This window comes from Purpureocillium lilacinum (assembly GCF_023168085.1).
Source record: "Purpureocillium lilacinum CBS 284.36 DNA, scaffold_4, whole genome shotgun sequence".
Lineage (NCBI taxonomy): Eukaryota > Fungi > Ascomycota > Sordariomycetes > Hypocreales > Ophiocordycipitaceae > Purpureocillium > Purpureocillium lilacinum.
Window position 1 is genome coordinate 3,234,710 of NW_027072114.1, and position 27,738 is coordinate 3,262,447.

The following is a 27,738-nucleotide window of genomic DNA, read 5'->3' on the forward strand; positions in this document are numbered from 1 at the left end:
GCCCGACGGGTCCGATTCCGACAACTGGGATCGCGTCGCTTGCGTAGAGTCGTATCGGACGCCTTCGCTGGGTGACCGAGGAGAGGCGGTCCAGCTCCGACGGTCCAGCCGGGCGTCTAACAAAGGAGAGGAAGGCCGCCACAAGGCGAGCCAGGTATTAAACATGCATGCAATATCATGGGGTATCATGCGACAGAGAAACTTCTCAGTTGGCGCGGATGACCAGCTTGGACAGGAACTTGTTCGACAGCGAGTCAAAGTCGTAACGGTCAAACTTGCTCTCCTTGCGGGTTCGCAGGTACGCCTCTGCATGCCACAGTTAGCGGTGGTGTTCGACGTCTCCTAGGAAAGGACGGCTACTTACCATGCTTGATAACATGTTGTCGAACCTCAGTCATGGCCTCGCATACCGAGGTGTTGTTGTGCAACAGGTGCCCATGCTGGCGGGTGTCCCAGTCGGTGAAGGCGGGCAGCTTCTGCGAGATAGCATGGAAGAGGCCCACAATCACTCCGACGGGGGTCGTCTCCATGTCGTTACAGAACTTGTTCACCGCCGCCGGGTCGGGCACACGGTAGTGGCAGTCAAACTGCATCTCCTCCCAGACCGCGAGCAGGATGGATGCGAGCATGAAGATGGTAGGCCAGTTCTTCATCTTCTCGCCGCTGTATACGCCAGAGTACAGAGAAGAGAGCTCCTCAAGGATGTCCTTTTGCAGCTCTCTCCACATGTCCGCAAGCGCACACTTGATCTGGAAGTTGATCATGACCGGCGCAACAGTGCGGCCGTAAAACTTGGAGTCCTCGTCATCAATCTGGCCATCGAGATTGACCTCGGACCCCTGGTTCTCCACCATGGTGATGTGCATGGTCAAGTTGTACGCCAGCACGAGCTTGAGCGCCTTCTTGATCACAGGCATACCCTCCTTGACGTAGAACCGGTGAGCAGTCTTGAGGATCTCCGTGATGAAGGGAGTGCCCTCAAAGTGGTCGTCGATGAAGTCCTCAAACGGCCCATCGATGTGCTTGTCGAGGTACTCGGCAAGAGCATCGATGCGAACGCCCTCGGCTCCGACATCAAGCTTCTCGGTACGGGTCTCAAAGTCGATGGGGTCCTGGTCAGGTTGGGTTGACTCGACCCATTCGACGGAGAAGCAGCCGTCATCCGCGACGTACACCTCGCGGACCATGACGGGCAGGGCAAACCCATAGCCGTGCGTGATCCACATGAGGCTCTCCTTTTGAGAGAAACCTTTGACATTGTACACGGAGACGCCAAGGTCCATGTGCCTCTCGTAGTCGGCCTTCCAGTCCTTCATGAAGTAGCCAATGTCCTTGATATCAATGCGAGTGCATGGCACCTGCCAGAGGCGGGCGTGGGACGGCTGGCAACCGGCGCAAGGCTCACCCTTGTCGCAAGTCTTCTTCAGGAACTTGCAACGCAGGCAAGCTCTCAACTTCCTGATCTCACTAGCTTGCTTACGCTGCTCGGGGAGAAGGGGTCCTTTTCTCCGGCCAACCTTCTTCTCCACAGTGCCATCCTTCTTGCCGTTGGACGTGCGGCGCACAATGGTCTTGGTTGTCTTGGTGATGGGGCTCTTGCGGGGTCCCGAGTTCCGCCGCGAAGAGGACGACGGCGGTGATGTTGACCCAGCACCGCTGCCAGGGCTGTGGCGGCTGGCGGCGACGGACTCAACCTTGATAGGGACGGGGGCGACGGCAGCAGCTGGGCTGACGTTGTCATGAGAATGGCTATGACCGTCACTGGAAAAGCAGTTTCGGTGGCTGTGGCTGTCCTGGTAACCATCCGAATCCGGGGAGAAGGGAGAGTAGGGGAAGGGCGGGATCTCCTCGAAACTTCCGAATTCAAGCGAGTTGGCGCCGTCAGAGGAGTCCGAGTTGGTCCGCAGGTGGAGCGTTTGGGACGGGTTGAAGATGGCTGCGTTCTGAGCCTGCTGGAACTGATCGAGATTGTGGTGGTGACTCCAGTCCACCATGGCCCATCCATCTCCGGACGATGAGGGCAGCGAGAGGACCTCCAGGTACGTCCCGGTGGGCGAGTTGCTGCCGACGCTGCCGAGCCGGGGGAGACCATCCATCTGCAGCGTGTTCTGGAACTCCTGCCAGTTGTCCATGCCTGCATTGCCCCAATGCATCGCCTGAGCCGTCTCCTCCATCGAGGGCATGGTGCCAAAGGTGGACTCCAAGAGGTTAGCCTGAAGCGCGGCCTGCGTAGAGGGGGGCAGGTAGTCGAGTGGGTTGGGCGGGAAGTTGGGCGGGAAGGCGTTAAAGTTCATCAACGTCGACTCGTGAAGGAACTGCGCCAGGTCTGCAGCGGGCAATTGCTGTTGCTGCTGCTGCTGCTGTTGCTGCTGTTGTTGCTGTTGCTGTTGCTGCTGTTGTTGGTGCTGCTGTTGCTGTTGCTGGAGAGCCCAGTCGGTGAGGGGGTTGGTCGACGGCTCAAAGGGCGAATGATGCAACGACGAGTGCTGGCTGTGAGGGCTTGACGAGCTGGACAGCGGCGACGTCCCCTTGCGGTCCACGGGGGAGCTGGCCTGGGGGCTCGTGGTCGCGGTCGCCATGCCGAGCGGTATGGGCCAGGTTCTTGAGTTGGCCATGATGGCGGACGAGGCGGCGGCGTGGGACGTCGAGGTGGCCGTGTAAGCGTAGGCGGCCGTGCGGTCCCGATGGTGCTGGTCGAAGGTGAGGTCTAGCAAGGCATCATTTCCGCCATTTGCACTGCCAAAATCGAAGCTCATGCTTGGGGAGAGGCGGGAGAGACCGAGGGGAGAGAGGGCGAGTGGCTGTCGAATGCGAGGCCTGGCGATATTGTATCAAGGCGAGCCCGTGACACCGCTCTTTCGTTGCAGGGCCGGTGCAAGAACTGGACGGGAGGTGTACGAAGTAGGAAACGAGGAAGACGGGGCACGAACGGGGCGGGAGTGGTTTTCGCAGGGCCGACCAGCAGCAGAACAGCCCGTGGCGCCGCAGCAGTGACCTGACGACGGCGAAGCTGGTGTGGGCTGTGGGATGGAATGGATGGCGATGGAGAGAGCCTGCGGACAGGCCCGAGTGAGGGGGTTGAAGGAAGAAGCGGTGAGCGCGCGCCCAGCCCCAAGCCCGGGATCTGCAGCCAATGGCAGCCTGCCAAAGCGCCTGAGTATCTGCACACCTGTGGAGCTTAGGTCGGGCGATCCAGCGGGCCCGGTGCGCTGTGGGCGGAGGAGTCTTGGGGGTTAGTCCGCCCAATCAGTGGCCTGGCGGCGGGCCGTGGAGGGCGGCCTGGCCGGGATCCAGAGGGTAAGTACCAGCCTGGGCCTCCCTGCCACGGGCGGGCGCACAGTGCACACACGTCTCGTCGTCGTCGCCGTTGTCTTCCTCCTCCTCCTCCCACCACCTCGGGGTTCTGTCTGGTCTCGTCTCGCCATGAAGAGTGAGCGACCAACCACGTCGCCATATCTCGGGCCGTTTTGGGCGCAAATACCCACTGCCATTCGACTGCCGCCGCGGGTCGCACAGACACCCCTCGCCTCACAGGCCCCTCTGCCTTCAAAGGTTGCTTTTTCCCGCTGGCTATGGCGGTGCTTTTCCCACGACTTCTTCTCCGGTGCGGTGCAGCGCGGTGCCATGCAAAGCGGCTGCGCTGCGTTGTGCACGACATCCACATGATCGAGCCTCGCATCGCCTGCATGGCTGCCCTACAGGGGCGGACGAGCATCACGCACATGAACGAGGCAACGATGGGTTCGTCTGCGGGATGTGAGGCATGCGGGGATCCGGATCGTGGGGACGGGTTTGAACTCAGCCGCGGCCGCCCTTGAGGTCGCAAGCGCGCTCTGCGTTTGGCTTCAGCATGTCAGGCAAGATTGTCATGCTACCTGATGCCCTACGTACTGTAGCACGCGGTCGATACGAGCGAGCTGCTCCGGACAGCAGCAGCGGCAGCACCTGGACGTCGATCCTTGGCATCGCGAATATCAGATCAGATCCGGCCTCGCCAGCGGGCTCGCTGCTCCCTGCTCGCCGTCGCCACCCACCCGGACAAATCGCCCGCCAAGCAGGTGGCAGGGCCAAAGCCAACGAGGACCGATCTGTGTCCTAGATTGGCGTGGAGCGCCCACGGACCCTTCCACGCACATCCAGATCCGTGCCCGGGGCCGGCCCCAGCAGACGATGCCAATACTAATATTATCCCGCCGTAATATCGGCAATCTGCTGCAGTCCTGGTCCTCGACGATGGCAAGGGCTCCGCCGGGGGGCATGCACGTGTGCGTGCCGATGACGAAGGACGCAGACGCAGCCGGCGGCATTGTGCGTGGCGACGGCATGATGCTCGCTCGCGTCTCATTGTGAGTGAACGAAGGGCCTTGGTCTGGGCACTCGTATGCGCCTCCAGCTGCAACCCGCCCGCGGCCGCCGTACCACCGACTGGGACGGCGACAGTGTCCAGCCGGCAAGGAATCAAGGTTCCGGGCCCAGCCGCAAAGCCAGCCGCCACCCGCCGGTGCCTCGCCGTGCCCCAAGCTCGGCGCCCCGCACTGTGTCACGACAGCCAGCCCAGCCATGGAGCCAGCCGAGTGACGGACGCACGGCACGGCGCCTGCCCGGGCTGCTGCTGCTGCTGCTGCTGCTGCTGCCGCTGCGATACAGAACCCGCAAGGACCCTGCCTGGCCGGCCCTGCTAGCTTATCGGCTCGTCGACTCTCGCATCCACTCCATCCCACTCCATCCTCGTCCATCGTCCACTCCGCCGCCCGCCCGCGAGCAGAAAAAAGAAAGAGGCTGAACACGACATGTTGGTCCCCCCACCCCGCACCCGCCCGCCCGCGACGCGTACCTACATGAATGCAGCCGTTCCGAGCTGCCTTCCTTCCGACGCGGGCATCGATCTCTTGCTGCCCAGAGCACGGCCGCTCGTACGAGCACTCATCCTCCGTACGGAGCACCAGGGCCCTACCTGGCCGGCTGCCTGCCTCGGCTGGACTGGACGGGGATGGACGCCGTATCAAGTCGGGGCAGAATAGAACCGCCTCGCTGGCAGCGGGCGTTGGCTGGCCTCACGCGCCGTTCTTGGAGCGCCTCAACGCCTCAACGGCCAGTCACCTGGACCGCCTGACCACCAACCATGCCCCCTGCATTCGACCGCGCTCCGAGTGGTCGACGCCGGGCCGCCACCATTGCCGGCCGCTGCACCAACAAGGCGATTTTTGCAGGCCACATCCCGGACTGCCAGCGCACCAGTTTGTCAGATTTCATGGTTGTGTCTAGGCTTGGTTGACTCGCCGTGCGTCACGATGGCTCGCCCGCTCGCTCGCTTTGCCCCGCGGGAGGCACAGGCACACACGCTCGCCAGATTTCTCTCTTCGTCAAGGCGCCGGTCTGAGCTCGTGCGGTTCGTCAAGGCGGAATCGCTGCGGGTCAGAGGCCGAGTCTGTCGAATCGTTTTTTCCCGGTCTGCGGAAACCAACGTCGCAGGCGCAATGGCCCATGTGTCAACTGCGAGCACCGGGGTGGGGGGGGGGGGGGGGGGGGGACACTCAACAAGCTGACCTTGCCGCGCACCGGCACCGAGCTCAGCCCCCAGCCGGGGTGGTTCGCCGACCAACCCCCGGCTGCGTGCACGTCGCAGAGAAGCGACAGTTGTTCTGCGAACGCGCCGGCTGTCAGTAGAGACGTGAGCCAGGGCCAAAAGGAATCGCTACGACTAGCTTTCGGGCCATGAGACAGGCCAGGTTTGGCCCTGTGCTGGAAGCTCCACGCGGCTCCCACCTCGTCTGAGACACAGTAGTTGCACAGTTGCGTGCTGCTTCCACACGCGCCTGCCTATAGTCCAGGAACCCCGAGGCTCAACTTGACAAGTGCCAGGCCCGGCCGAATTCCCGGCGCTGCTCGACGGTTCTCCATCGTGAACGATCCTCCAGGCATCGGCAAAGCATGGTGTTGCGTCATGTCGTGGGGCACATGGTCGTAGCGCTTGGTCTCCCACGAGCGCCATCGTGTCCACCGGACCTGGATCATGTCTTGGGCGTCGGTGTCTCGTGTGTCTGTTTCGCGTGTTAGTCCTGCAGGTCTCTACGGAGTAAACCCTAGATCAAGTTACCCTACACCCAAACCCCAGCTACGAACCCAAACTTTCTCCGCTTCAATCAACGCAATCAGCATAAGCTCCCTTGTGCCTCCAGTACAGCGCCGTTCACTCAGTGGTGTAGGCGACAGTGAATCTCGGAAACCAGCCTCCCCGTCGCCGGCGATGTTGGTCCGTCGCAACAGCGGGGTCGGGGCACGCTACTCCGCGACATCAACGAGACATCGTGTCACGAGGTCGAAACTGAATTCCTTCGGACACTCAGCTCGGCCTCCGTTGTTTCTCAGCCCCACGACTGCCAGCCGAGGCAACACTTCGACCTGCTCGTCGGTCAATGTGCCCGGTCCCGGAGACCGTCGACCTTTCGACTGTCTGAGCACCGACATTTGTTCTCCCCGTGACGCGTATGTCGTACTGGACTTTTCGACAAAGACAACGAGGTATCAGCTTCTGCATACATTCTTTTCTCCCGTATTACGTACATAATGTACTCCGTACCTGGATTCTCAATGGAGCCGCCGTCAAATAGAGTCGGCCTCGGCGAGGTCTCTCTGCAATCGACAACCCATTGACTGCATGATCAAAACCTAGATAGGAATATGGGGCCAGACCCGCTGGACAGGCGGTCACGGACTTGACATGTCCTGCATGCTTATCGGATAACTGGCCGTATGCATGCGACGTCAAGCTCCTGATCATTAGCTTGATTCTGTAGTATGTAAAGAAGGTTTCGCCGAGGATTATGAGCTGTTGCCCCTTAGAGCCTGCGAAGATGAGCTGACAATCATCAAGATGAAACACCACATTCATGTAGTAAATCGCCCGGCGAGAATCATGACGACATGAAGCAGTCACTTTCTCAATGGGGCTTTTGAGCTTTCTAAATGACCCGTTGAACTTTGCGACGAATATTGGTAAGGTGCCGAATGCGTTGTCATGTCGCCTTGTGAGGTTTAGCAAACGCATCAGAGACAGGAAGTACTAGCCTCCTCAATCGGCTTGGAACAGCAACCCCGTCCGGAAAACGCGAATTGGGGGGGGGGGGGGGGGGGGGGGGGGGAAGCCAGCCGTGTAGAGTCGCGTGCTTATTGTCCCGACAGGCGGGCAATGTGTCCTGGCATGTATGCTGAGCACCTTGGTGGAGAGCATTGGAAGAGCGATGACAGGCCTATAGGGTGGGAGACTCATGGTTTCTGCTAGAGCGTCATGCTCGATGTGAGACAAAGCCATAGCACAGTACTATCTGATGTATAGGATAGCCAAGTAAGAGTTTTACTTCAGTAGATATCTACTGATGAGGTCTTGATGAGGTCGACTCGGACTGGCGAGCCGTCATCTGGCGGCGCTGTAGGCAAATGGCATCTTCATCATCAGATCCGAACAGACAGAGTGCCTTCACCGGCTTGTGTTACCCCTGCTCGAGAAATCGTCAAAGAAGACGATAAGATCCTCTCCTCACGGCTGGAAAGCATCCGCGTCGTGAGGGGAATAACTGCACGAGTCACAGGGTCTGAAAATGAAGACGAGAGTGGCACAGGGTTGGTTTCCTGGGACAAGATTCCGTGGTCCGGGCTGACTGGCACATTTTGAGCAAACAGTTGGACCACATCGTGTCCAAAAAAACCACTGTGTCGTCATCTTTGAAGAGGCGCACGGTGAGATTGAGTCGTTTCCTGTCGACGCCGCGCGGTCCGTGCCGCGGATGTGGCACGGCGCAGCCCTCGCGGCGATGCACACGAGGATGGCAGCTAAAGCGGGGGCCGCAGACAACACAATCCTCATGAGAAGTCATGTGAACCGCATGTTTACCCTCCATCTCCATGTCCATGGCCACGAGCTGCGGACGCTTTCGCCATTTCCATTGTTGCGCCCCCTCTGCGAGCCCAAATGTGGGTTTGCATGTCGTTGGGAGCTGCGGCGCGGTCGGAAATCGTAATTGGAAGAAAATATCCGACGATATTCCGGCTTCAACCACATTGGGCGCATGATGGCGCCTGCCTCGCCATTGTTTATGCTGTAGAATCCACAAAGGTCTACTCTCGCCGGCTCAGCGTCCGCCGACAATGTCTCAATAGACAATAGCAAGCGAGGCGGGGTGAACATTTGGTCCTAGGGTCTTTTTAATGGCATGCGCGAGCTGTTTGGCTGCCGCTACGTTATGAGAACCCGGGCAAGACCAAACCGCGCCAGACCCCGAGTCGTCTTCTTGCATCATCAACAGCCTCCTCGCACTTCTCGTCAGCTCGACAGTCGCAGCGCAAACGCCAAGAGCAGCAACAGAAGCCAAAGGATGGCGGCCGCGGCGGCAGAACCGGCTATGGGCGCCGCGCACCAGGAGGGTGTGAGCATCCCGCCCCTCTTCACCACTAATCCTCCGATACGCGACGCGCTCCAGACGGAGAGCTCGTTGCTGCAGGACGAGACCATCGAGGAATGCCTGCCTTTTCTGGCGGCGCAAGGGGAGGGGCATGAGAAGCACAACGCCCATGGCGTCCCGCACCTGTACCGCGACCGCCACGTCAAGTTTTTGCACAAGCAGCTCGGCCTCTTGCCGGCCATGTTCAAGGCTGCCGACCCCAGCCGGCCGTGGATATTCTACTGGTGCCTCGCGGGCATGTCGCTTCTCGGTGAGGATGTGGCCCCCTATCGCGCGAGACTCATGGAGACGGTCCGCCCCATGCAGAACGAGACGGGCGGGTTCGCGGGTGGGTTCGGCCAGACGTCGCATCTCGCCACCACATACGCGACGGTCCTGGCTCTGGCCTTGGTCGGGGGGGATGATGCCTACGACGTCATTGACAGGCGGGGCATGTGGAAGTGGTTGTGCTCGTTGAAGCAGCCCGACGGCGGCTTCCAGATGGCCGTGGGTGGCGAGGAGGATGTGAGGTATGCCGAGCTCCCCGTCGCAGACGCCAAAATGCTGTACCACCGGCCGGGCCACTGACACACTTTGCAGAGGGGCCTACTGTGCAGCCGTCCTCATCTCGCTGCTCAACATCCCCCTCGAGCTGTCACCCGACTCTCCTGCCCGTGCGTCCGGCCATACGGACCTCTTCAGCGGCCTCGGGGAATGGGTTCGGCGATGTGAGTGTCGCCGCCGTCTTTTCGTCGATGCATCCTCTCCTGACTCTTGATTTGCCTAGGCCAGACGTACGAGGGAGGCGTGTCGGCTAAGCCGGGCGTCGAGGCCCATGGTGCATACGCCTTTTGCGCGTTGGGATGCCTCTCCATCCTCGATTCCCCCCACAGAAGCATTCCGAAGTAAGTTGGTCGCTCAAGTCGTCATGTATTCCCACACCCCCCTCCAGTGCTACGGCGCGGACGACGACCCTCCCTCGTGCTGACCGTTGGCGAAACCCCGCAGGTATCTTGATGTCCCTCGACTCCTGTCCTGGCTGTCTGCTCGCCAGTACGCACCAGAGGGCGGCTTCTCCGGCCGCACCAACAAGCTGGTCGACGGGTGCTATAGCCACTGGGTTGGCGGGTGCTGGCCCCTGATCGAGGCGGCCTTGTACGGGCCCGCGGCCCCGGCTGCAGACTGCACACCAATGCAGGCCGACGACAGCCTGTTCAGCAGGAATGCTTTGATACGGTACATCCTCTGCTGCGGCCAGGACCTGTCGAAACGCGGGGGGCTGAGAGACAAGCCCAGCAAGTGAGTAGCCCCGTCCCCCGTGCTGACGTGCCCGTGTATGTCCGTCCGCGTTAACCCGTCGCTCAAGGTACTCGGACGCGTACCACACTTGCTACGTGCTCTCGGGACTGAGTTCTGCGCAGCACAAGTGGACTTTTGTCTCTGCCCGTGCGGGTGCGGCCGTCTTGGATGGCGATGTCTGGAGTGTGTCGCCACACGTCAAGGGCGAGCAGATATTCGACGAGGAGGATCGAGTCTGTACGACACATCCCGTTTTTGTCATTCCCCAGCACAAGGCAGAATCCTGTCAGAAGTACTTTGCCTCCAAGCAAGGCTTCTAGAGATTCAGCGCCAATGTCATGCCGGATCCAACGGCGTGCTGCAGCAGCATCCGCCTTCTTTAATCTGCATCGAACTCGCCTTTGGCGCATGCACGCTCAAGTCGCAGTCGCACAGACATCCTGCGACTCCCGCATCACGTGCGTCAGAAAAAAGAATTATTCTCTTTTGCCTGCTTTCACGGGGAGGTGGATGCAGCCGATACGGTCGATGGTCGACGGCGCTTCCAAGCGGCGGATGTCGGGCGCACGGTCGAAGCGGGCCAAGCTGAAGCATCACCGCCACCGCCGACTTAGTTGCATGAAGGACAACTCATCAGTCCCGTTACTGGGTGGTCTTTGCGAAGGTCGATGGGCCTTGGGCCAAGCGCTCAGGCCTGCTCCGGTGCGGCCAACGTGGGCCAGGCCGGCTGCCCCAGTTTAAGTATACAGCAATAGGATATGTCGCCTGGGGCCTTGGGAACGTTGAAGATGATGCTACGGGGGTAATGCACGCATGCGTACTTTGGACATGGATCGTGTGAATGGTTCACGACGACGGCCTGCGGAGTGGGTTGCTCGTGCGTTTCGCCAATCTCCGCCGGCCGCTGATGCTGCTCACACTACCGGCTGCAGCGCGAGGATCAGCCAGCGCATCGTCCAGTCGCTGTTACAAAGAAGCACATGCGCATGCCTGTCTACGACGAGGGGTGCCGGCCCTCGGAGCCACACGCACACCGCATCTACTGTACGGAGTGCATCACCCAGGGCCCAGGGACTGGACGTTGGAAGTGGAGGCAAGGATAGTGGCGGTCATGTTGGTAGTCGCATGGTTCCGGATCGGGCGTCCACCCGGTGGACAAGGGTACGAGCGCGCCGATGCATGTCTCAAACACCGCGAGGCGATGGTCTTTGGCGGGAACGCAATAACCTGCTGCTTTGACAGATTCGACGCCATGCGGATCTTGGAGGGCCCTGTCATTGGGGGTTGCAGACGGTCGGACAGCCATGAAACGGTGTCAGAGACGTGACGGCGGGCAGGCTCATGCGGAACCGTCTGGAAGCGCAACTTGAACCTGTCAGGTGGCCCTTTGCAGCCTAGCACCGCCGTCTTGTTGCAATTGGTATCGATGGCGAGGGCCAGACATGACGAGGGGGCTGGGCCTGGCCCAAGTGACCCGTGCTCTGCCTCGGAGTCATGTATTTTCCCTTGCGTTTGCTGTATGTACCTGGCCGCATCAGATGCGACCGCTCCGTGCATATTGCGTTCCTTCGCAGTTTGTACGGAGTTTAGTGATTTACGAACAAGACGAGGGCGATGGTGAAAGAGATCCACAAGTCTGCTAAGTTGTCGGCGCATAATGCAAAGAGGGGTCATCCGGATATGTGGCGAGGTTTGCGGACAACCTATGTATGTAAATATCCCGACTTTTATGACAGTGCAGACGCACATCCGGCAACATGAACAGACGATGTCGTGGGCTTGCACAGCCGCTTTCCATGGTCGGAGCAGTCGCGTTTCGTGTTGTCCGGATTCAGAATCCCTTCTCGAAGCAGACCATGTCTTAGCCAGACGCATTCGTAGCCGCCATCGTACAAAGTGAAAAGATGGCACGCCATGCCGGCACATTCCATCCATCTGCTAATGCAAGTCATAACAGGGCACGCCCGCTCGGTACGGGGGACGCGTATAAATACCACAATGGACCGGGCAGGGGGGAAGGGATGGCCTGCACAAGAGCAGATTGCGACGCCGGCGCCACCAAGGGTCCGCTGGGACACAACATTGACGTGTCCCGGTGGGCGTATGTATCGTCCTGGGTCCGAGGCGAGGCGGGGAGCTTCCCTGCAGGCCGACGACTCCATGCAAGCAACAGCGCCGACCACCCCGATCCGCCCAGCCTGCGCCCGTCTGCGACGGAGCCGAGTCAGCCAAGGCGTGGATTCATGCAGTGCTGGGCGCGGGCGCGGATGCGGGCGCGCACAGTCTGCGCATCATTCGCCACGATGAGGCAACGAGGCAGCGAGACTGGGGCCTGCAGGGCTCGAGGCCTTGGTCGGAGCGGCCGGGGGAGGAGCCTTGAGTTCGAAGCATGAGGTGAGCCGGAGCATCGAGCCTCGAGAGCGTCTGCGAGTGAGAGTGTTTGTGGACGCTCGCGCCTTCCCGACGCAGCGCCTGCCAAACTTGCTCTTCCGTGGTGAGCCTCAGGCTGCCGTATGGCCGCACAAAACAGGCGGAACGACAAGACGGAACAACAAACACGCTTTCTGCGCGCGCGCGAGAAGCGAAACGCCCTGTTCCGGTCATCCAAACAAAACAAACACCGCACGCCCGCGTGTCGCCATTGTCATCCAACCCGCTTCGAGCCAATTCCGACAAGCCGGCCCAAGTGGCCACAAGGCCCGGGCAAATCATGGGCGAGCGGGCGGGCAACCACCAAAAGGACAGGAGAGGAGGGGACGAGAGGGGCGAGGGGCGAGGGGCACCGCAACGCACCCGCTGACAGCACGACGGATGACGCCCATGACGATGATTGCATGGCCCATGCTGCTGGGTGGCTGACGACGGAAGCGACTGGCCGGCACCGCCGCCGTGCAACCAGACGAAGCTCCAGGGCTGCGGCAAGGCGAAAGCTTGTTACGGTGACGCTCGAGCCAGCGCCGGCAACGTGGTGTCGCTCTTGGGGGGACGCTTCCAGAGTGGCATCGAGGGCTGATCGGGCGGACGCTTCGCCAACCAAAATCCAACAAGCCGGTTACTCTGCGGCCTTTGCATGAAGGAGGGGTCCCCCCCTCCGTCCTCTCCCACTGGCCTGGCCTGGCCTGGCCTGGTTGTGGCCTGGTACGGTCCCGTCGACACCGGGGCATGCAGTGCGCATGTGTCGGTCTGCCACGCACCTCTGGGGACACCTCTGTTGGCCAGCCACGCAGGTCGCTACCAATCTCGCGGGCTGCCACGCCGATCCTGGGGACACAATGCCGGCGGGCTTCCAGTTTGATCAGCGCAAAAGAAAGGACCCTTCTTTCGACGGGGTCGCGCGAGGGACGCGATCCACGGCCATGGCCCCGGCCGACGGTGTCGTGCCATGCTATGCTATGCCATGTCATGACCATGTCTGCTTGCTGCGCTCGGCCCGATGGCGAGCAGAGCGTCGGCAAAGCCGTCATCGCCTGGAGTCATCGGCGGGTCTCCGTTGCGTTGGGTCTTAGGCACACGTCGACCAGCTGTTTTCTTTGCATCCAGTCGAGCCAGTTCGCTATTCGATTGATAGACCCGACGCGGCGGAGAAGGGCCCCCAATTGTCGAATGACGGGCCAGCGCCGGCAATCCCAGCACCGACCAGCAGCCCGCCCGCCACGGCGGCCCTGCACCCTGGTCCACCATCGGAACTTTCCAAGCAGCCTCTTGGACGGGGCGATTCAGCCTGTCCTGTCTAGCAGCTGTCCCGAGACCTTGGCCTCATGTCCGAACAGCCGGACAGACGAGCACGCGCCAGGGCTGGATTGCGAGAGCCCCCTCGTGCCGCGGAGAAAAGGGGCCAGACGTCAATCCATCTTCGCGCCTCCCAGGATCCAGGTATCCTCAACAAGGACGCCGCCGACGTCTCCCCAGGTCCGGCATCCATGTAACAAAACGACAAAGTAACGTACTTGGTACAGTACATGATACCCCGCGCGCAGGCGAACCACTTCAGGACCCGCGACGAGGCCAGAAAAGGCGGCCAAGCGTGCGTCTTTGTCGCGCACCTGGGATGCGCCGGGTTACCTGACCTGCCCGCGAAGCGCGTCCGGCCGCTTGCCCCTTTTATTAATATCGTCAAACCAGCAGCATTGCCAACTCATCATTGCAGAAGGGCTCGAGCAGGCCAGGCCCGTTTTGCGCCTAGTTGCCTCGCGACCCCTCCTCGACGGCCCAATCAGCCGGGCCTCACTCACCGTTCAAGCTTCCGTCGACAAGCTGCTGTCTGTGAAGCCCCTCCTGCTGGGCCGACCCAACCTCCTCTCGAGCGAGCGAGCGAGCCAGCGAGATGACGGGGGGGCGTGCGCCTGCGGTCGTGGTGGCCCTCATCAGGTTCGTTCGATCCACATCCCAGCCACTCGCCCATCCATGCAGTGCAGCTGCTGGCATGAGGGACGGCCACGCACCACCCGGCCACTCCTGTTCATGCAGCTTGCTGCTACCACATTCCTCAGATACAGTGCAGGCGCCGTGCCCGTTGCCGTCGTCGCCCTCACCGACCGTTCTCTGGCGCGCGCGTGTCGTCGTTCGCCGGGGGGCTCCTCACTGGGCAATGGCTCGCCACCACGGAGCGGGCAAGCGCCCCAGCGCGAGTCGGCCGCGGCGAGCCAGTAAATTTTGTTCTCCATGACGGCTTGAGCTGCCCGTGATGCAACTTTGTTGCGCGTCGGCGAATCGCCCGCGCTACCTGCCGGCGTTTGATTGCGGGCCCCGGGGCGCCGGCGCGTACGGTGCTGCCAAGAAGCGTCAACGAATCTGGCCTGCTCGTGCTTGTTCGTGCCGCACCATGATGGCGCTGACGATGGACTTTGCTGCTCCGGACGGACCCCACGGCCGGCTGCCGGACGAACGCTCGCCCCTCCCCAGCTGGCCCATGCTTGGAAGTCGGTCCATGGAGTCAGTCAGGGACCTTGTACGAATCGTCGCTGCAGCTCATGGGCATGGGCATGGGCAAGGGCCCCCCCTCCCCGGGAGAGTTGCAGCGTACCGGCCTTGATGCGCCATGGCTGCCACTGGACACTGCTTGACGTGCTCTGCATTAGTGGCCGCCAGAAACAGAGATCTCGGATGTCCTGTGAAGGGCCGTCCAACCAGAGGAGCGGCGTCTGGGCGTGAGGGTACGGGCCATGACACCGCGGGGGGGGACTTGGCCGCGGTTCTCCTGGTTTGCCTTTCGCCACCCCACCGACGAGTCGTCTAATACTCGACTCGAACTTGTGCATCTGCGTGTGTACCGTACAGTACACTTGACCTGCGGTGCGGTACTCTGACGGAGCCTCCAAGTACCGCTCCGCTGCTCTCGGGGCGTCAGACACGTCGACGGCGCCGCGCCTCGGGGCATCCATTGCGGCAGCCGATGAAGAGCCTGGATCGTGGCTGGCGCCGGGAAAACAAAACAAAACGTTGACGGCCAGGTGCCGCCATGGACGCGCCGGCCCCCAAAGGAGGCGGGAGCAGAGGCCCAGCAAGTGAGCAAGCACAGTTTCATCCATGTCCAACGGGCCGGTCGGTAGATGTGCTGGACCGACGACGACGAGGACGGCGACGGCGACTCGGAGGGTACAAGGTCGCGGGCAACGGTACCATCCTGCTGGAGATCGACCCTTTGACCTAGCAGACGCCCGCCGTCCCCATGCGACGCCGCAGTGGAGCGGCCTAGTGTCCAGCGGTTTTTTCACAACTGGCGACGAGGAACGCCAACACATCAAGATGGGTCACACTCTTTTCGAGAGCCGCATCCATTGCTCGCATCTGCCTCCATTCGCGCGTCTCCTGTGACTCCAGACACCCCCGGGCCGGGCGCTAGCAACATGCTCTTTGGCTTTGCAATTAAAACACACATGTCTCGCCGTCGCCGTCTCGTCTCCCCTGCGCCCGCCGCGTAGCTCGGTACCTATACTAAGGTTCTTCCTTGGCTTGGTCCCTCGCTCGAACCAGACCAAACCTCCTCCGACTTCTATCCCCCCTCCCCCTCCGCTCCGCTCCCGCGTCGTCCCATTTTGTTTATCTGCCCGGGAGTCGACCACCACGTCCTCCTCCTCCCCGTCTCTCTCGCCCTCTCGAAGCCCTAATTGCGTGTTCCCTGCCACCCTCTTGCTGCTCTCCGTTGGGCCTCGCTGCAGATTGACCGACTCTGCACCTGCATTTGGGCCTCTCTCTCTGCTGTCCTTGTCGTCCTCGGTGGCTTACTACCTTGTTGTCTCTTGCCGCGCCGCAAAGTGCCCTGAGCCGTTTGCTGTTGTTGCTGCCGCTGCCGCTGCCGCCGCTGTTGCTACTGCCACACAACACGCACAGGCACGGCACACTCTCACACGCGCACACGCACGCGCGCACGCACGCACACACACAACCGGTGCCCGTCGAATATTTCCACTTTTTCGCCCCCCCAAAATCGACGACAATCCGGCCGGCATCCCGGATCACCGTTGGGCAACACCACGACGACCATGGGTGGTTTTTACATGCAGTACCTGGAGAGTAAGTCTGCCGAATTGAGTGTCCTTTGAATTCACAGCAGCCCAATTGGGCCGCCGGCGGGTTCCCAGCGGGAGTCGTCTGGGATGTAAGAGTGTGAGATCTGATGCGCGGGGTGTGCGTTCGGGAACAAACAGGACGGCAGGGGGATGCGTTCGCCGTCGTTGGGCACGTCGCAGTGAATCCGCGCATCGTCGGCAGGGTTCCTTCGCGAGCCGTGTGGTTGCCATTGAGCCTCAAGGCCAGCCCAAACCCCGACGGATGCTCACGGCCGTAGCCGCCAGGACCGCTTAGACGGACACAATTGCTAACATTGGCTTTGCTTGCAGGCCTTTGCCGTCGGCGCGGATGGACAGACCCCTCCTACGAATGCTACCGAGGCAACAACGGCTTCACTTGCCTTGTTCTCGTAAACGGGCGTGAGTACCAGACGGACCTGGCCTACGAGTCGGACGTCCTCGCTCAGGAGAACGCTGCCATGCGTGCCTTTATGGTCTGCCGGAACTTTTCCGTCAATGGCGGCATGCTCGCCCGCAACGGCATCGTCCAAGGACTCCCCGCCACGTCGGACACGGGTCGTCGCCGCAAGAGCCGTCACACGTCGTCGCGTGACAGCAGCGGCAGCCATGGCCGTCGCTCTGGGAACCACTCGAGCAGCAGTTCCACTGCTTCCTTCGACTAGAGCCCTGGCGAATGGGCTTTTCCACCCCTGCCAAGGCTAGGGTTGGAGACGCTGTGCCGCGGAGACCATCAGGTGCATACATAAAGGCGGTTGAAATGCTTCACGGCAGTCCTCGAGGGGAGATGACCGGACACACACCTCTGCAACGCGGCCCACTGCTCCTGCGCGATCTTGAACGAGGGTGGGACAAGGCCGGGAGAGCGAAAGGACCACCAGCAGGCGAAGAACTCAAAACCAAAACGAAAACCGAAACGGACAAAAAGCGCTGCATACTCTGATGCTTCATGTTTTTTGGCACGACTTATGACGACACGAAACGACAACTTCTAGAGAAACGACCTTCCTCAGATTAACGGCCGCGCTTTTAGTTTTCCCTTTCCATTCATTTCTTCTTGCGTACATTGTCATAAACTTTTTTTCTACTTGTTCTTCAGCCTCGACGTTGAGGCTGCCTCAGGACCGGGATGACCAGTCCGGCCCAGTAGTTGGGAGCAAACAGGACCAGCTGCCACGGCCTCATTCCTTTTTTACCCTGACGTTTCTTGGAGAGTCCCTCCGTCCTGGTAGTCCGGCCCAGGTTACCAGTTACTTGGACCGCGGCAGCCGGCGTCGCCTTGGACAGCCTTTATCCTGGCATCTGGATGGACGCCCTCCGTCTCAGGTCACGACACAGGCAACCACTTTTTCCGCGAATCCGGGAGGCTAGACTGCTTGCTTGCTTGCATTCCTTTGGTGTTGTTCCAGGGCTGTCAAGCCTCTCGTGGACAGCGGGGAGGCCACGGCGGTGGCATTTGTGTATCAGGCATTTGCAGCAAACGAGGGACGGTGGCAGCGCTCCTTTGCACAACCCCACCCCTTCTTCGTGCCCCTTTGCGGGCTCCTTCTCACACCTTTCTGGCATACGTTTAGTTGGCACCATTGGGGGACCACGCTCTGTGGGAGCACATGCATCGGAGGAGGAGCAAATGGAGGCAGATGTTTCTCAAGATTGACTTGATGACGTCGGGGGTGAGACACGGCTGCGTGTCTCGACTCGAAAGAGCAGTGCCTGGCTGGGCCGACGAGGAGATCACACGATGACGAGCGATGAAAGACGGTCGAAAGAGCTTCATGATCTAATGACTACGAAGAAACGAATTCCTCTCCGTACATACTGAGTCCTCTTTGCTGCCAGTGCCTGGGGTGCGCGTTCGTTGGGAGATGGTGACCCCAGGGGCGCACCCTGCCACGCACTGCTGGCCAAGGGGCCAGGGGGTTGCAGGGTGACCAATCTTGATTGTGCAACGCGACAGGTGCCGTGGCGTATCGGCAGTTGCGCACTCGCATGGGAGAAGTGGGCGGCGGTTGAGGGGGAGAGGGGCCGTTTCATGCGCTTTGCTGCGGCCGTGGTAATGCTGGGCCAGCGACCCTCTTGGGTGAGGTAGGACTTCCCCGTCGAGACATTTGGTTCGACCGAGGGACGAAGTGTACGGAGTCGGATGTCGACGCGTCGGCGGTGATGTCGGGTTCGACCGGCTTTAGCTCTCCCGTTACGATGCCCGCTCGGCTACTCGAGATGCAGAGGCGGTCGTAGAGTGCGTTTCCTGCCCATTGAAGTATGGAAGCGAGAGGAGCACGCAAGAGTGTTTTCCCACCGTCTCTGTGCTGCCGACTTAGTGAGTATTGCCAAAGGTGTCCCATCGCATGGCGGGGGTGCGGGATACGGGGCACTCGCCCGCCACGTGTGCCTGTAGGTTGGTGACACCAGTGAAAGAAGCGTGCCCTCAGTGAAGTCAAAGGCACCACGAAAGCTGTGGCTCGCAAGGCTGGCGTTCTGGCCACGGCGCACTCGTACTTTGCTGCTGGTATTGTGTCATGACGAAGTTGCGTGCTCCAATGCCGACATCGGCCCACGGAGGTCTTGCTCCTGTAGCTTTCGGGCGGATGCTTCGCGAGCACTATCCCCAACTCTTTCGTCGTGATTCTAGCCGCATGCTTATAATTGTAAGTAGCGTGGAACAATGGCCGTAGTAGCCCATGGTCGAAGCGACGTTCGAGTCCGCGGAGTGGCGGTCGAGATCTGGTCCTGGTCCTCGACGCGGGTCAGCAATCCCCGGTAGCCGCTGCGCACGCATTAACTCGCTATAATCAGCCTCAGGCACCATCGCCGACGAGGGGGGAAACCCGCGGACGCCATTGCAGCCGCAACGGATTCCAAAGAGAGAAAAGCCTCTCGCGCGCCGGCCGGTCTTACATGCAGGACCGGCGTTCGGAGCTCACGGGCCAAAGACACTTGACATGGGTTGAATAAATAGCGACTGGCATGCCTTTGACACGGTGATCGGCCTCTCTTGCTCTGTAGCTGTCGAATCGGCGTCCGGGAACGGCTCTACAGTTTACTCTTTCTTTACGTTACAGCCCGGATCGTCGAGATGCACTGCACGGTAGCTAGCATCGCACTGGTTGCCAGTCTCGCGGGACAGGCGGCGGCGCTTGGCGGCGACGCCATCGTCCGCGTGCGACAGCTGTACCAGTTCCCCAACGCGACGCAGTTCGTCGAGAACATTGCGATCCGGCCCAATGGACACCTCCTGCTCAACACCTTTGACGACGGGCGCATGTACACGCTCGACCCGCGGCGCCACCACCACGGCGGCGACGACAACGGTGCGGCGCGGCTCGTGGTCAAGGTGCCGGGCGTCACGGGGCTGACGGGCATCGCCGAGATCGCGCCCGACGTGTTCGCCGTGTCCGCGGGCGTCAACAACCTCAGCGACTACAGCTTCGTGGCGGGCACGGCGCGCATCTTCACCGTCGACTTCAACCGGCGGGCGGGCGCAGGCGGCGGAGGTCCGGTGGTGCGCACGGCGGCGCGGCTGCCCTCCGCGCAGATCCTCAACGGACTGGTGGCCCTGCCGCGGCATCCACACGTCGTCCTGAGCGCCGACTCCAAGGCCGGGCGGGTTCTCCGCACAGACACGACGACGGGCCGCGTGGACGTGGCGTTTGCGGACGCGCGCCTCGCGCCGGGCGATGTGCCGCCGGGCCTACCGACCCTGGGCATCAACGGCATCAAGATCCACGGCGGGTTCTTGTACCTGACGACGTCGGCGCAGCGCGTGTTTGCGCGCGTGCGCATTGATGAATGGGGCCGGCGCGTGGGCGACCTGGAGCAGCTTGCGCAGCTGCCGCTGAGTCCGCCCAAGGTGCCTGATGACTTCTCCGTCGCGCGCGACGGGACGGCATATGTGGCGACGCATCTTGATACGCTGGTTAAGGTGGCGCCGGATGGGCGGTGGACGCCCCTTGTGGTCGCTGAGGGAGACGTGAAGTTGGACTCGCCGACGTCGACGGCGCTGACGCGTGATGAGAAGACGCTGTATGTGGTGACGGGCGGTGGCACCGGTGGAAAGGGTGGGCAGGTCCTCGCTGTACAGCTGTGAGGCCTGAGATGTCTCCTGTCAACTAGGTAGCATATACAACCGGGTGCCAGGGGCTCTGGGTGGAGAGTCAATAGAGATGTGCGTCATGCCGCACATAGTGTATTCCAGTACCGTGTATCCCAACGCCGTCTACGCTGTGATATCTGTGAATCCTACAGGTCGTGATACAAGTTGTACAAGGTGTCGACTGCGTCGGCTACCTACTCCCTCTCCTGGGTCTCCGTCTCTGCGTCTTGGTGGACGGGCGCGTCGCCAACCGGCCAGCGTCGGAACACGGCGACGAAGCCGCCGCCGGCTATCCTGTCGCCCACCTTGGGTCTCATGATCTGCACCCGCTTGCTCTCGTCGCCCTGGTGCTCCTTGGGCACCACCGTCTTGACGTCCCACTGCCTGCCACCGGCAGCGTCGTGGACGCCATCTGTCGTCGTTGCGATGGGCAGTTCCAGCACCTTTTCCAAACGCAGGGGCTGGTGCGTCCGCAGCGCCCACGCCTGGAAGTCGGCGACTTGACTGATTGACGGCTTGAACAAGACCAAGAGCCCGTTCGGGCACAGCGCTCGGATGACCTGCTCTGCGTTCTCGTGCGCGGAGGGGAGGTCCAGGATGGCGCGCGATAGGAAGGGCTGCCCGTCGGATTGTGCCAGGCGCCCGGAGAGGTATTCCTCCACCGAGCCGAGGTGGAAGTCGATCGAGGCGAGGTACTGGGCGCGGCGGAAGTTGCGCACCAGCTTGTAAGCCGCGTGGAGGTGTTTCGGGTTGCGGTCGAGGGTGTGGATGACGGCGCGGCGGGTCGCGGCGTATTCGTCGAGGGCCGCCTGCTGGTCCGGGGAGAGGTCGACCCGCGAGGTGGACGGGTCTTGGCGGGATCTGAGCTTGGCCTCGCAGAGCGCGCGGCGCAGGGGCGGCGGGACGGGGGCGTTGGCCGCGTGGATCGCGCGGGCGAGGTGCAGCGTGAGGCTCCCCATGCCCGTGCCGGCCTCGAAGATCTCAAACGGAGGCGCCGCGTCGTCGTCGGGGTCCTCGCCCGGGCGCGACGGGTTCAGATCAAGCAGTGAGACAATGGTATTCGCATCATGGGGATATATCGGCGTGGCCATGCGCTCCGAGTTGATGATGTAGCTCGCCAGCGTGGCCTCGTGCAGGACGACGTTGTGGCCGCCGCTGTCGCGCACCACGTCGAGCATCTTGCGCCCGATGAGCTCCTCGCCCGCCAGCGACGCGCCGTAGGAGAGCTTGACGCGCGAGTCGGGCCGCAGCGGCGCGGTGAGGTGCCATTTCGGGTACTTGGCGCCTTGCTGGCGCAGGAAGAGGACGTCGTGCTCTGGCGGACGGCGAGAGAGGGAGGGTCAATCAGGGTGCGCCCCGTGCTGGCGAAGATGGGGAGGGCTTTTGCGGCGTACCCTTGATGACTTGGTCGGTCGAGAAGTGCCTGCAGCGCCGGGTAGCACCCGCTGCGCGGCGGCGACAGCCGAGGGCGAGGACGCCGCGGCTGCTGGAGAGCATGGCGCGGGGACGGGAGTGGGAGGTGAGGTTGGAACTGGCTTGAGTTTTGCCTCGGTGAGGCTAAAGCCAAGGTACGGCGCAGGTTGTCTGTCTGGGGCGGTTTGGCGCATCCGCGTGCCTGAGACACAGTGGGGCCAATCGGTGCCCGGCGCTCCAGTGGCTGCGCTCGCTGTGAGCGCGAAGTCTCCCCGCTGGAAGCTGTTGAAGCCTCCATGATTTGCGCCGGTTAAACCCCGGGGAGCACATCGACGCTGCGAGAGTCCCGTTCCAGCAAGAGTACGTACCGTACCTCAGCTGGAGTGCCCGAGCCCCCTGTCTCGCGCCCGGCACAGGCCGTGTCTGTTGTTAACGTTGCATCTGCCCTCCACCCCCGGACAGCTGATGCAGATCAACGGCCGTCAGGCAGGTTCGCCCAGCTAACCACGAACAGGTGTGGCGCTGGGCGGTGCGGGCGGTATCAGTGTCGTTGTCGGCTTTGCCGTGCTCTCGCCTGCTGCGGTCCCGACGCAACTTTATCTGCGAGACGATGACTGTGCTCTTCACCGTGCAGTGGGCACAGAGGAATGCGTCCTCATCTTCACACTAATGCCGAACGCCTTGGTAATTGGACGCTGCTTTGTCTTGCTTGCCCGCGGCGGTATCATGGCACCCACGTGTAAGTGCTCACTCAAAATGCCGCCCGTGAGCTCGGTTTCAGATGCATTACAACCACAGAGCCATGTCATACTTTGGGTCTCACGGCGGCGTCACGTTGGTAGTCAGTGCTCGGCACAGTTCCCGTGATAGGTAGATAATTTGCATCATTATTGTGTTTGTGTCGCTGCCTCTGGCAATATTGTTTTCTCGTTGCGAGGCCGTGGACGCCTCGGGTTGTTGGGCAGGAGGCAGCTCAACTGCTCCTTCCGTCCTGTCCACGCCTGCCATCCAGGTTCCAGCGCAGCACCGACTGTGCCATTCCGTTTCCCCACTCCTCTCCTCTTCTCTCCCCAGTCATGCGGTCTCCAGAGCCATCAGCTCGAGACTCGTCTTTCTTCTTCGTCGCCGCCGGCAACACGCCCTGCCACTCGATCTCGTCAGCGTCGTCAGCGTCGTTAATCGCCAGTCGCTCAACCTTTCCCGCCGCCGTCTCCATGCCGACGGTGACAGCGTTTGCCCATAACCGAATCCCGCCTTATAATATACACAATCGCCGTGCCCGCCTGCATGGCAATGATGAGCATCCAAAAACGCCGGCCTGATAAAGCAACCCAGCGGGGCGGATATACTAAATGATGAATGTTGACGGTAGAGAATCCCAAAGCAAAAGCAAATCATTTGGGTGTGTGCCGAGACTCCAGGCTCTTTGAGAGATGATTGACAACAATAAAAAAGGCACCAAGATGTGCAGCCCATTGGTGGCTGCGTTTTTGTTTTTCGCCCGGGGTATAGGGGAGCGTCGCCCTGAAAGGTGCCGTGGCTCCCATGGTATCGTCCAGAATTTCAGACCGCTAACGTATTCTCGCTCTTGTCCAGGCCGTAACTCAAGAAGCGGCGGCGCTCAGTCGCAGATTAACCGGCTTAGATGAAAGACCACTTCGACGAGTGCATATGGTTGATGGCCGACGACCATGCCTCCTGAGCATCCGGCGCGTGGACAGTCGTGTGGAAATCTTCCTCAAAGTACGGGTGAACCTTGACCCCAACATGGGTCTCCATGATGGCAACGCCAGAGTCGTATCGTCGTCGGCATCGCTTCGTCCAAGGGTCCACCTTGACCGGGCTGTGGTAGCAGTAGACGTTGGGCTTGGCGTCGCGAACGGGAAACACCACGCCCATCCCGCGCATATGGTTCCACACGTCATGCGCGGCATGCTTCGTCGCGTCGCTGTTCGGCGATGCGGCATAAAGCAGCTGCAAGATGGCGTATCGCAGCGTCAGCGACTCGACGCTGTTGGTGCCATGCCGCTGGTCCAGCGGGCGTTGGAGGGCTCGCAGCTCGACGACGAGCTTCTCCAGCCGCTCCGGGTTGACGTGGTTGTAGAACAAGGCTAGGTCAATCCACGTCCGTGCAACGTATGGGTGGCGGCGGCTGTATATGGCCTCGAGCTCGTCCGCTATGGTCGGGAAGCTTCCCCACAACAGTTCTGAGAGCGTCACGGAACCGTGCTTCTGCTGAACCTCGTACAGGCAGGTGAAGATTTGCCGAAGAGGATGCGACCGCTCCAGGTTGGTGCTTGAGTACGCCGCAAGGTACTTGCAGAGCGCCGTCATCATACCGGGGTCCCGGTGGACCATGCCCAGGAGGAGTTCGTTGATGCCAAGCGGAGAGAGCTTCTTCAGGTCAACCTCCAGCTGCTTGAACGCCCGCATGAGGAAGTGGCCACCCTGGTCAGCGTCCCTGGCTTCGAAATAAAAGTTGGCTTCCATCAGTAAATCGCTCGATCCCGCGCCCCAGACCATCGTCACCGGCCAGCCAATCTGGGCGTCCGTTTCCACCTCGAACTGCCTGCTGTGGAGGAACGCCTTTCTCATGTTCCCAACGACGAGTTCCTGGGCTCGTACCAGGTCCGGCGACTGCAAGTAGCCCGGCGTGGGGGGTGGCGTCGGCGTTCGGCATCGCACGTGGGCCGGCAGGTCTGCGGGCAGCTCGAAGTCGATCAGGTCGTACTCGGTCACGCCCTTCCTCTTGAGATAGGTGCCCAGGTTCACGACCCTTCCGTTTCGGACGAATTCGGACACTTTGCCCTCGGCGTCGCGCTGGAATTTCATGGACAATAGCCTCTTGACTTCCTCCTCTGTGTTGTTCTTTACGAAACCCCATTGGGAAAACCGCGTCTTGTACATCTTTGGCCTATAACATGTAAGCTCACACACCCAGCTCCCCGAAAACCACACGAGGACGAAACTTACGTCGCTTGAAAGTTGTACTTCTCAGCCATGATGGACATGACTTCTTTCAGCGGTCTTCTCTCCTCGAGATAGAGGGTTCGGATGGTTGACTTGAATTGCTCCCAAGCCTCAGCAGGAACCTGTTCCCGTGACGGTCGAGTTCCACCCTGAGCACGGAGAGTAATCGATCCTTGCCTCTGGTTCTGTGTCGACAAATCAGCGAAGGCTCTAGAAGTGATCATGGGAACACTTACCGGCAGAGGGGTGGATGAAGGCGGCACATCGGACGGCTGCGGTGTAGCCGGCTCCTGCTTCACCTCTGGGCTAAATGGGGCCGGCACAGGGGGCAATACGCGCGGCCTCGGAGGTTTCGCGGGAGCCTTGCCCTTGGCTTTTGCGCTGGCACTCGGGTTAAACTCGAGGATGAACTGGTTTCCAGCATTCATGTTCGGTTTCGGTGTCGTTGGTACGGGCGGCTTGAAGTAGCCACCGGGGCTGGCGATCGGGTTGGGGGTCTGGGGCTCCGTCTTGATAGTGACCGATCCAGGGGGCCGCCAGATCTCGAATCCGGGTGTACCTCCCACAGGCTGCGCCGTCTGTGTGGGAGACGCTACCATTGGAGACGCCATCATCGGCGATGGAGCCATCTGAGACGACGGGATCGGGGATGGGGCGATTGGACTTTGAACTCGGTTCCCGGACATGAAGTCGTCTAGGTTCCCAAACGGCCCGGACGAGGGCCCGACCCCAGGGCTGGTCACGCGAGAGTTGTCCTGGAAACCGCCGAACGGTATGGCTGGTGAGTTGGTCGCGATGGGGCTCATCATCCTCGACTGCATGGTGAACGAACCCCACTGGGACTCGACGGGGCTCTGGATAGGCGTCGCGATCCGATTGGGGTTGAATCCGTTCGAGCCACCACCGTGGGAGCCAAAGTATCCCATGTTGTCGAACTGGGGTCTTGAGCCAACTTGGGGTGTCTGTTGAGGGATCTGGACGCTGTGACTGGGCCTGGGAGGCAGCGGAGGCGCAGAGGTCTTGTTCTCAAAAGGGTTGAAGCCTTTGTTTTCGAAGTGTGCTACCAGGCGGCCGACGCCGCCTCCAGACGCCAGATTGTCGAGCTCCATCTCGTTGGATCCCTGGGTGTCGTCGTGGTAGCCCGAGGGCACCTCTGACGGTGTCGTCGACCAGTCCATGTCGGAGGAGGCGTGGAAGGATTGGTTGTCTCCATGGCTGGGGTGGTGAGGGTGTCCCACGGACGACGACGTCGCGCCTTGGTTGGTGTCGAACCTGGTCCAGGGCTGTGGAGAGAAGCCGAAAGTGTCGTTGTCAAAGCCAGAGGGTTGAGGCTTATTCGACGGATGGTTAAACATGACGACGACGAGCCAAACAGACTGAGCGAGGGCGCTCGGTCGGCCGGCTGGAAGTCAGTCAGTTTAGTGGACGAGACTCGAACGAGTCGAGAGCCTCGGTTGGGGGTTTCTCAATCGCCGGCACGAGGATTCATCACTCGTGGCAGTGGCGAGCCGAGTGATCAGACCGGGACGGAGGACGAAAGGACTGCCAGGCCGGCAGGAGAGCCCATACTCGCCCGTTACGGATGAGGGCGCAAAATCAGAACAAAAAGCGAGAGCAGGCCTACCGACGTCGTATCGGATCGAAATGGCAAGGCAAGGACGGACGGGCAAGGTCGATTTCGTCGCCGGGAGTTGACTGATGTGGACGGGAGATCGATAGGGCGCTCTCCCCGCGACAGCTGGCTGGGTCGTTGCGCCGTTGCCCAGCGTCGACGTTAGTGAGGGAGAGAGCCTGCTGCTGTGGAGGCCAAGCCACGCGCGCAGGAGGTGAGAGGGAGCAAAAGTTCCCTCGCCTAACTTGCCGGGAAGGGAAAGCCAATAGCCTGTTTCGACAACGGTGTCTGGGGGAAGGCCTTGGTGCTGGGGTCAGCTCCGCCGGGGCGAGATAAGGGAAGAGAGGAAGAGAGAGGCACAGGACGGGACCGGACGGCGCAGGCTACCTACGAGGAGGACCTTCACAGCACAGGCCTGGGGCTGCAAGACGAGACGACGGGTGAAGTGGAGAGCGAGTGGGCAGGACGGGGGAGTAAAGAGCGCGCCGGCGAAGAGGGGATGTAACCTAATGCGGGCTGGGCTGGCATTGCGACAGGCGAAGCAGATGGGAAGACGGCGGAGGAGCAACAGGGCCTCTGGACCACTGAGCTGGGCGGCTGTGGGATGGGATGGGGGGGGGGGACGGCATGTGTGGGAATGCCACCGTCGGCCTGAAGAAGAAGGTGATATGGCCGTGAGCCACCGCACACGAGGAAAAGGCGCCAATCACGACGGCATGATACCGCCCCCTGGCACACCCCAGGGCTCCCGAGCTGGGGACGGCCCCAAGGCACTGCGTCCGCTAAAGTCAGACAGGCCGGGACGAGGAGCGATTCCAGAAGGATTCCGCCTGTCGCCCGCGGCGGTGATTCGTCGCGGGCGTCGAGGAGGGGGTACGCCACAAGAGACAAGGAAATGCGCCGGCGCCCCCGGGGACGCCTCGCACATCGCCAACGGGCACCAGGAGCAAGCTTGTGGAAGGGACGCCGTGTCGGGCGCTCGACGATGACGACGAGGGCCTCTCGCGATGGCAGCCATTCCTGTCGGCGTCGTCTGCCTCACCTCAAGCCTCACCGCGCTCTCTCCAGGTCCAGCGCTGAGCACGGCGTCCGCAGCGCACCCAGGATCGGATCTCCTCGTGGCGGCGCCACGGCCCGGATGATGGCCGGGGCCATGGAGGCAGTGGAGGGCTGCTACTGGCACAATGTGGTGCGGCGCACCAACGAGGCGGGTACCAGGACGCTGCACCACCCCAAGCGACGAGACAAACGGGCCGTTGTCTGTGTGCTGGAGGCGCTCCGTCGCAGGCTCTGCCTCTGCCGGGCCTGCACCTCGGATAAAGGTGCGTGCATGCGCGGGCGGTCAGCGACAGCCGCTGGCGGTGCGAGTCCGGGTCGCAGGCGGAT

The 27,738-nt window shown here is 61.4% G+C and overlaps 6 protein-coding genes across 6 annotated transcripts; 3 read left to right on the top strand and 3 right to left on the bottom strand.

Annotated features, from left to right (window-relative positions):
* Positions 1 to 205: 205 nt before the first annotated feature.
* PLICBS_006144 (uncharacterized protein) lies at positions 206 to 2,756 on the bottom strand (the record flags this gene model as incomplete). The annotated part of the gene is made up of 2 exons (XM_018319901.2): positions 206 to 306; positions 365 to 2,756. The coding sequence occupies 2 exons, from the start codon at positions 2,754 to 2,756 to the stop codon at positions 206 to 208; spliced, it is 2,493 nt and encodes an 830-aa protein (XP_018182375.2).
* A 5,616-nt stretch (positions 2,757 to 8,372) lies between these two features.
* Positions 8,373 to 10,057, top strand: PLICBS_006145 (CAAX farnesyltransferase (FTase) subunit beta; the record flags this gene model as incomplete). The annotated part of the gene is made up of 5 exons (XM_018319905.2): positions 8,373 to 8,968; positions 9,039 to 9,166; positions 9,226 to 9,343; positions 9,447 to 9,737; positions 9,805 to 10,057. 5 exons carry the CDS (start codon positions 8,373 to 8,375, stop codon positions 10,055 to 10,057), a joined length of 1,386 nt encoding a protein of 461 aa, XP_018182379.2.
* Positions 10,058 to 16,219: 6,162 nt separating this feature from the next.
* On the top strand, positions 16,220 to 16,929 carry PLICBS_006146 (uncharacterized protein; the record flags this gene model as incomplete). Its single annotated transcript, XM_018319908.2, has 2 exons — positions 16,220 to 16,250; positions 16,577 to 16,929. The coding sequence occupies 2 exons, from the start codon at positions 16,220 to 16,222 to the stop codon at positions 16,927 to 16,929; spliced, it is 384 nt and encodes a 127-aa protein (XP_018182382.1).
* A 2,411-nt stretch (positions 16,930 to 19,340) lies between these two features.
* PLICBS_006147 (uncharacterized protein) lies at positions 19,341 to 20,351 on the top strand (the record flags this gene model as incomplete). The annotated part of the gene is made up of 1 exon (XM_065600870.1): positions 19,341 to 20,351. One exon carries the CDS (start codon positions 19,341 to 19,343, stop codon positions 20,349 to 20,351), a length of 1,011 nt encoding a protein of 336 aa, XP_065456942.1.
* A 200-nt stretch (positions 20,352 to 20,551) lies between these two features.
* On the bottom strand, positions 20,552 to 21,854 carry PLICBS_006148 (uncharacterized protein; the record flags this gene model as incomplete). Its single annotated transcript, XM_018319910.2, has 2 exons — positions 20,552 to 21,672; positions 21,752 to 21,854. 2 exons carry the CDS (start codon positions 21,852 to 21,854, stop codon positions 20,552 to 20,554), a joined length of 1,224 nt encoding a protein of 407 aa, XP_018182384.2.
* A 1,557-nt stretch (positions 21,855 to 23,411) lies between these two features.
* On the bottom strand, positions 23,412 to 26,095 carry PLICBS_006149 (uncharacterized protein; the record flags this gene model as incomplete). The annotated part of the gene is made up of 3 exons (XM_018319911.2): positions 23,412 to 24,684; positions 24,744 to 24,925; positions 24,977 to 26,095. 3 exons carry the CDS (start codon positions 26,093 to 26,095, stop codon positions 23,412 to 23,414), a joined length of 2,574 nt encoding a protein of 857 aa, XP_018182385.1.
* Between the last annotated feature and the right edge of the window lie 1,643 nt (positions 26,096 to 27,738).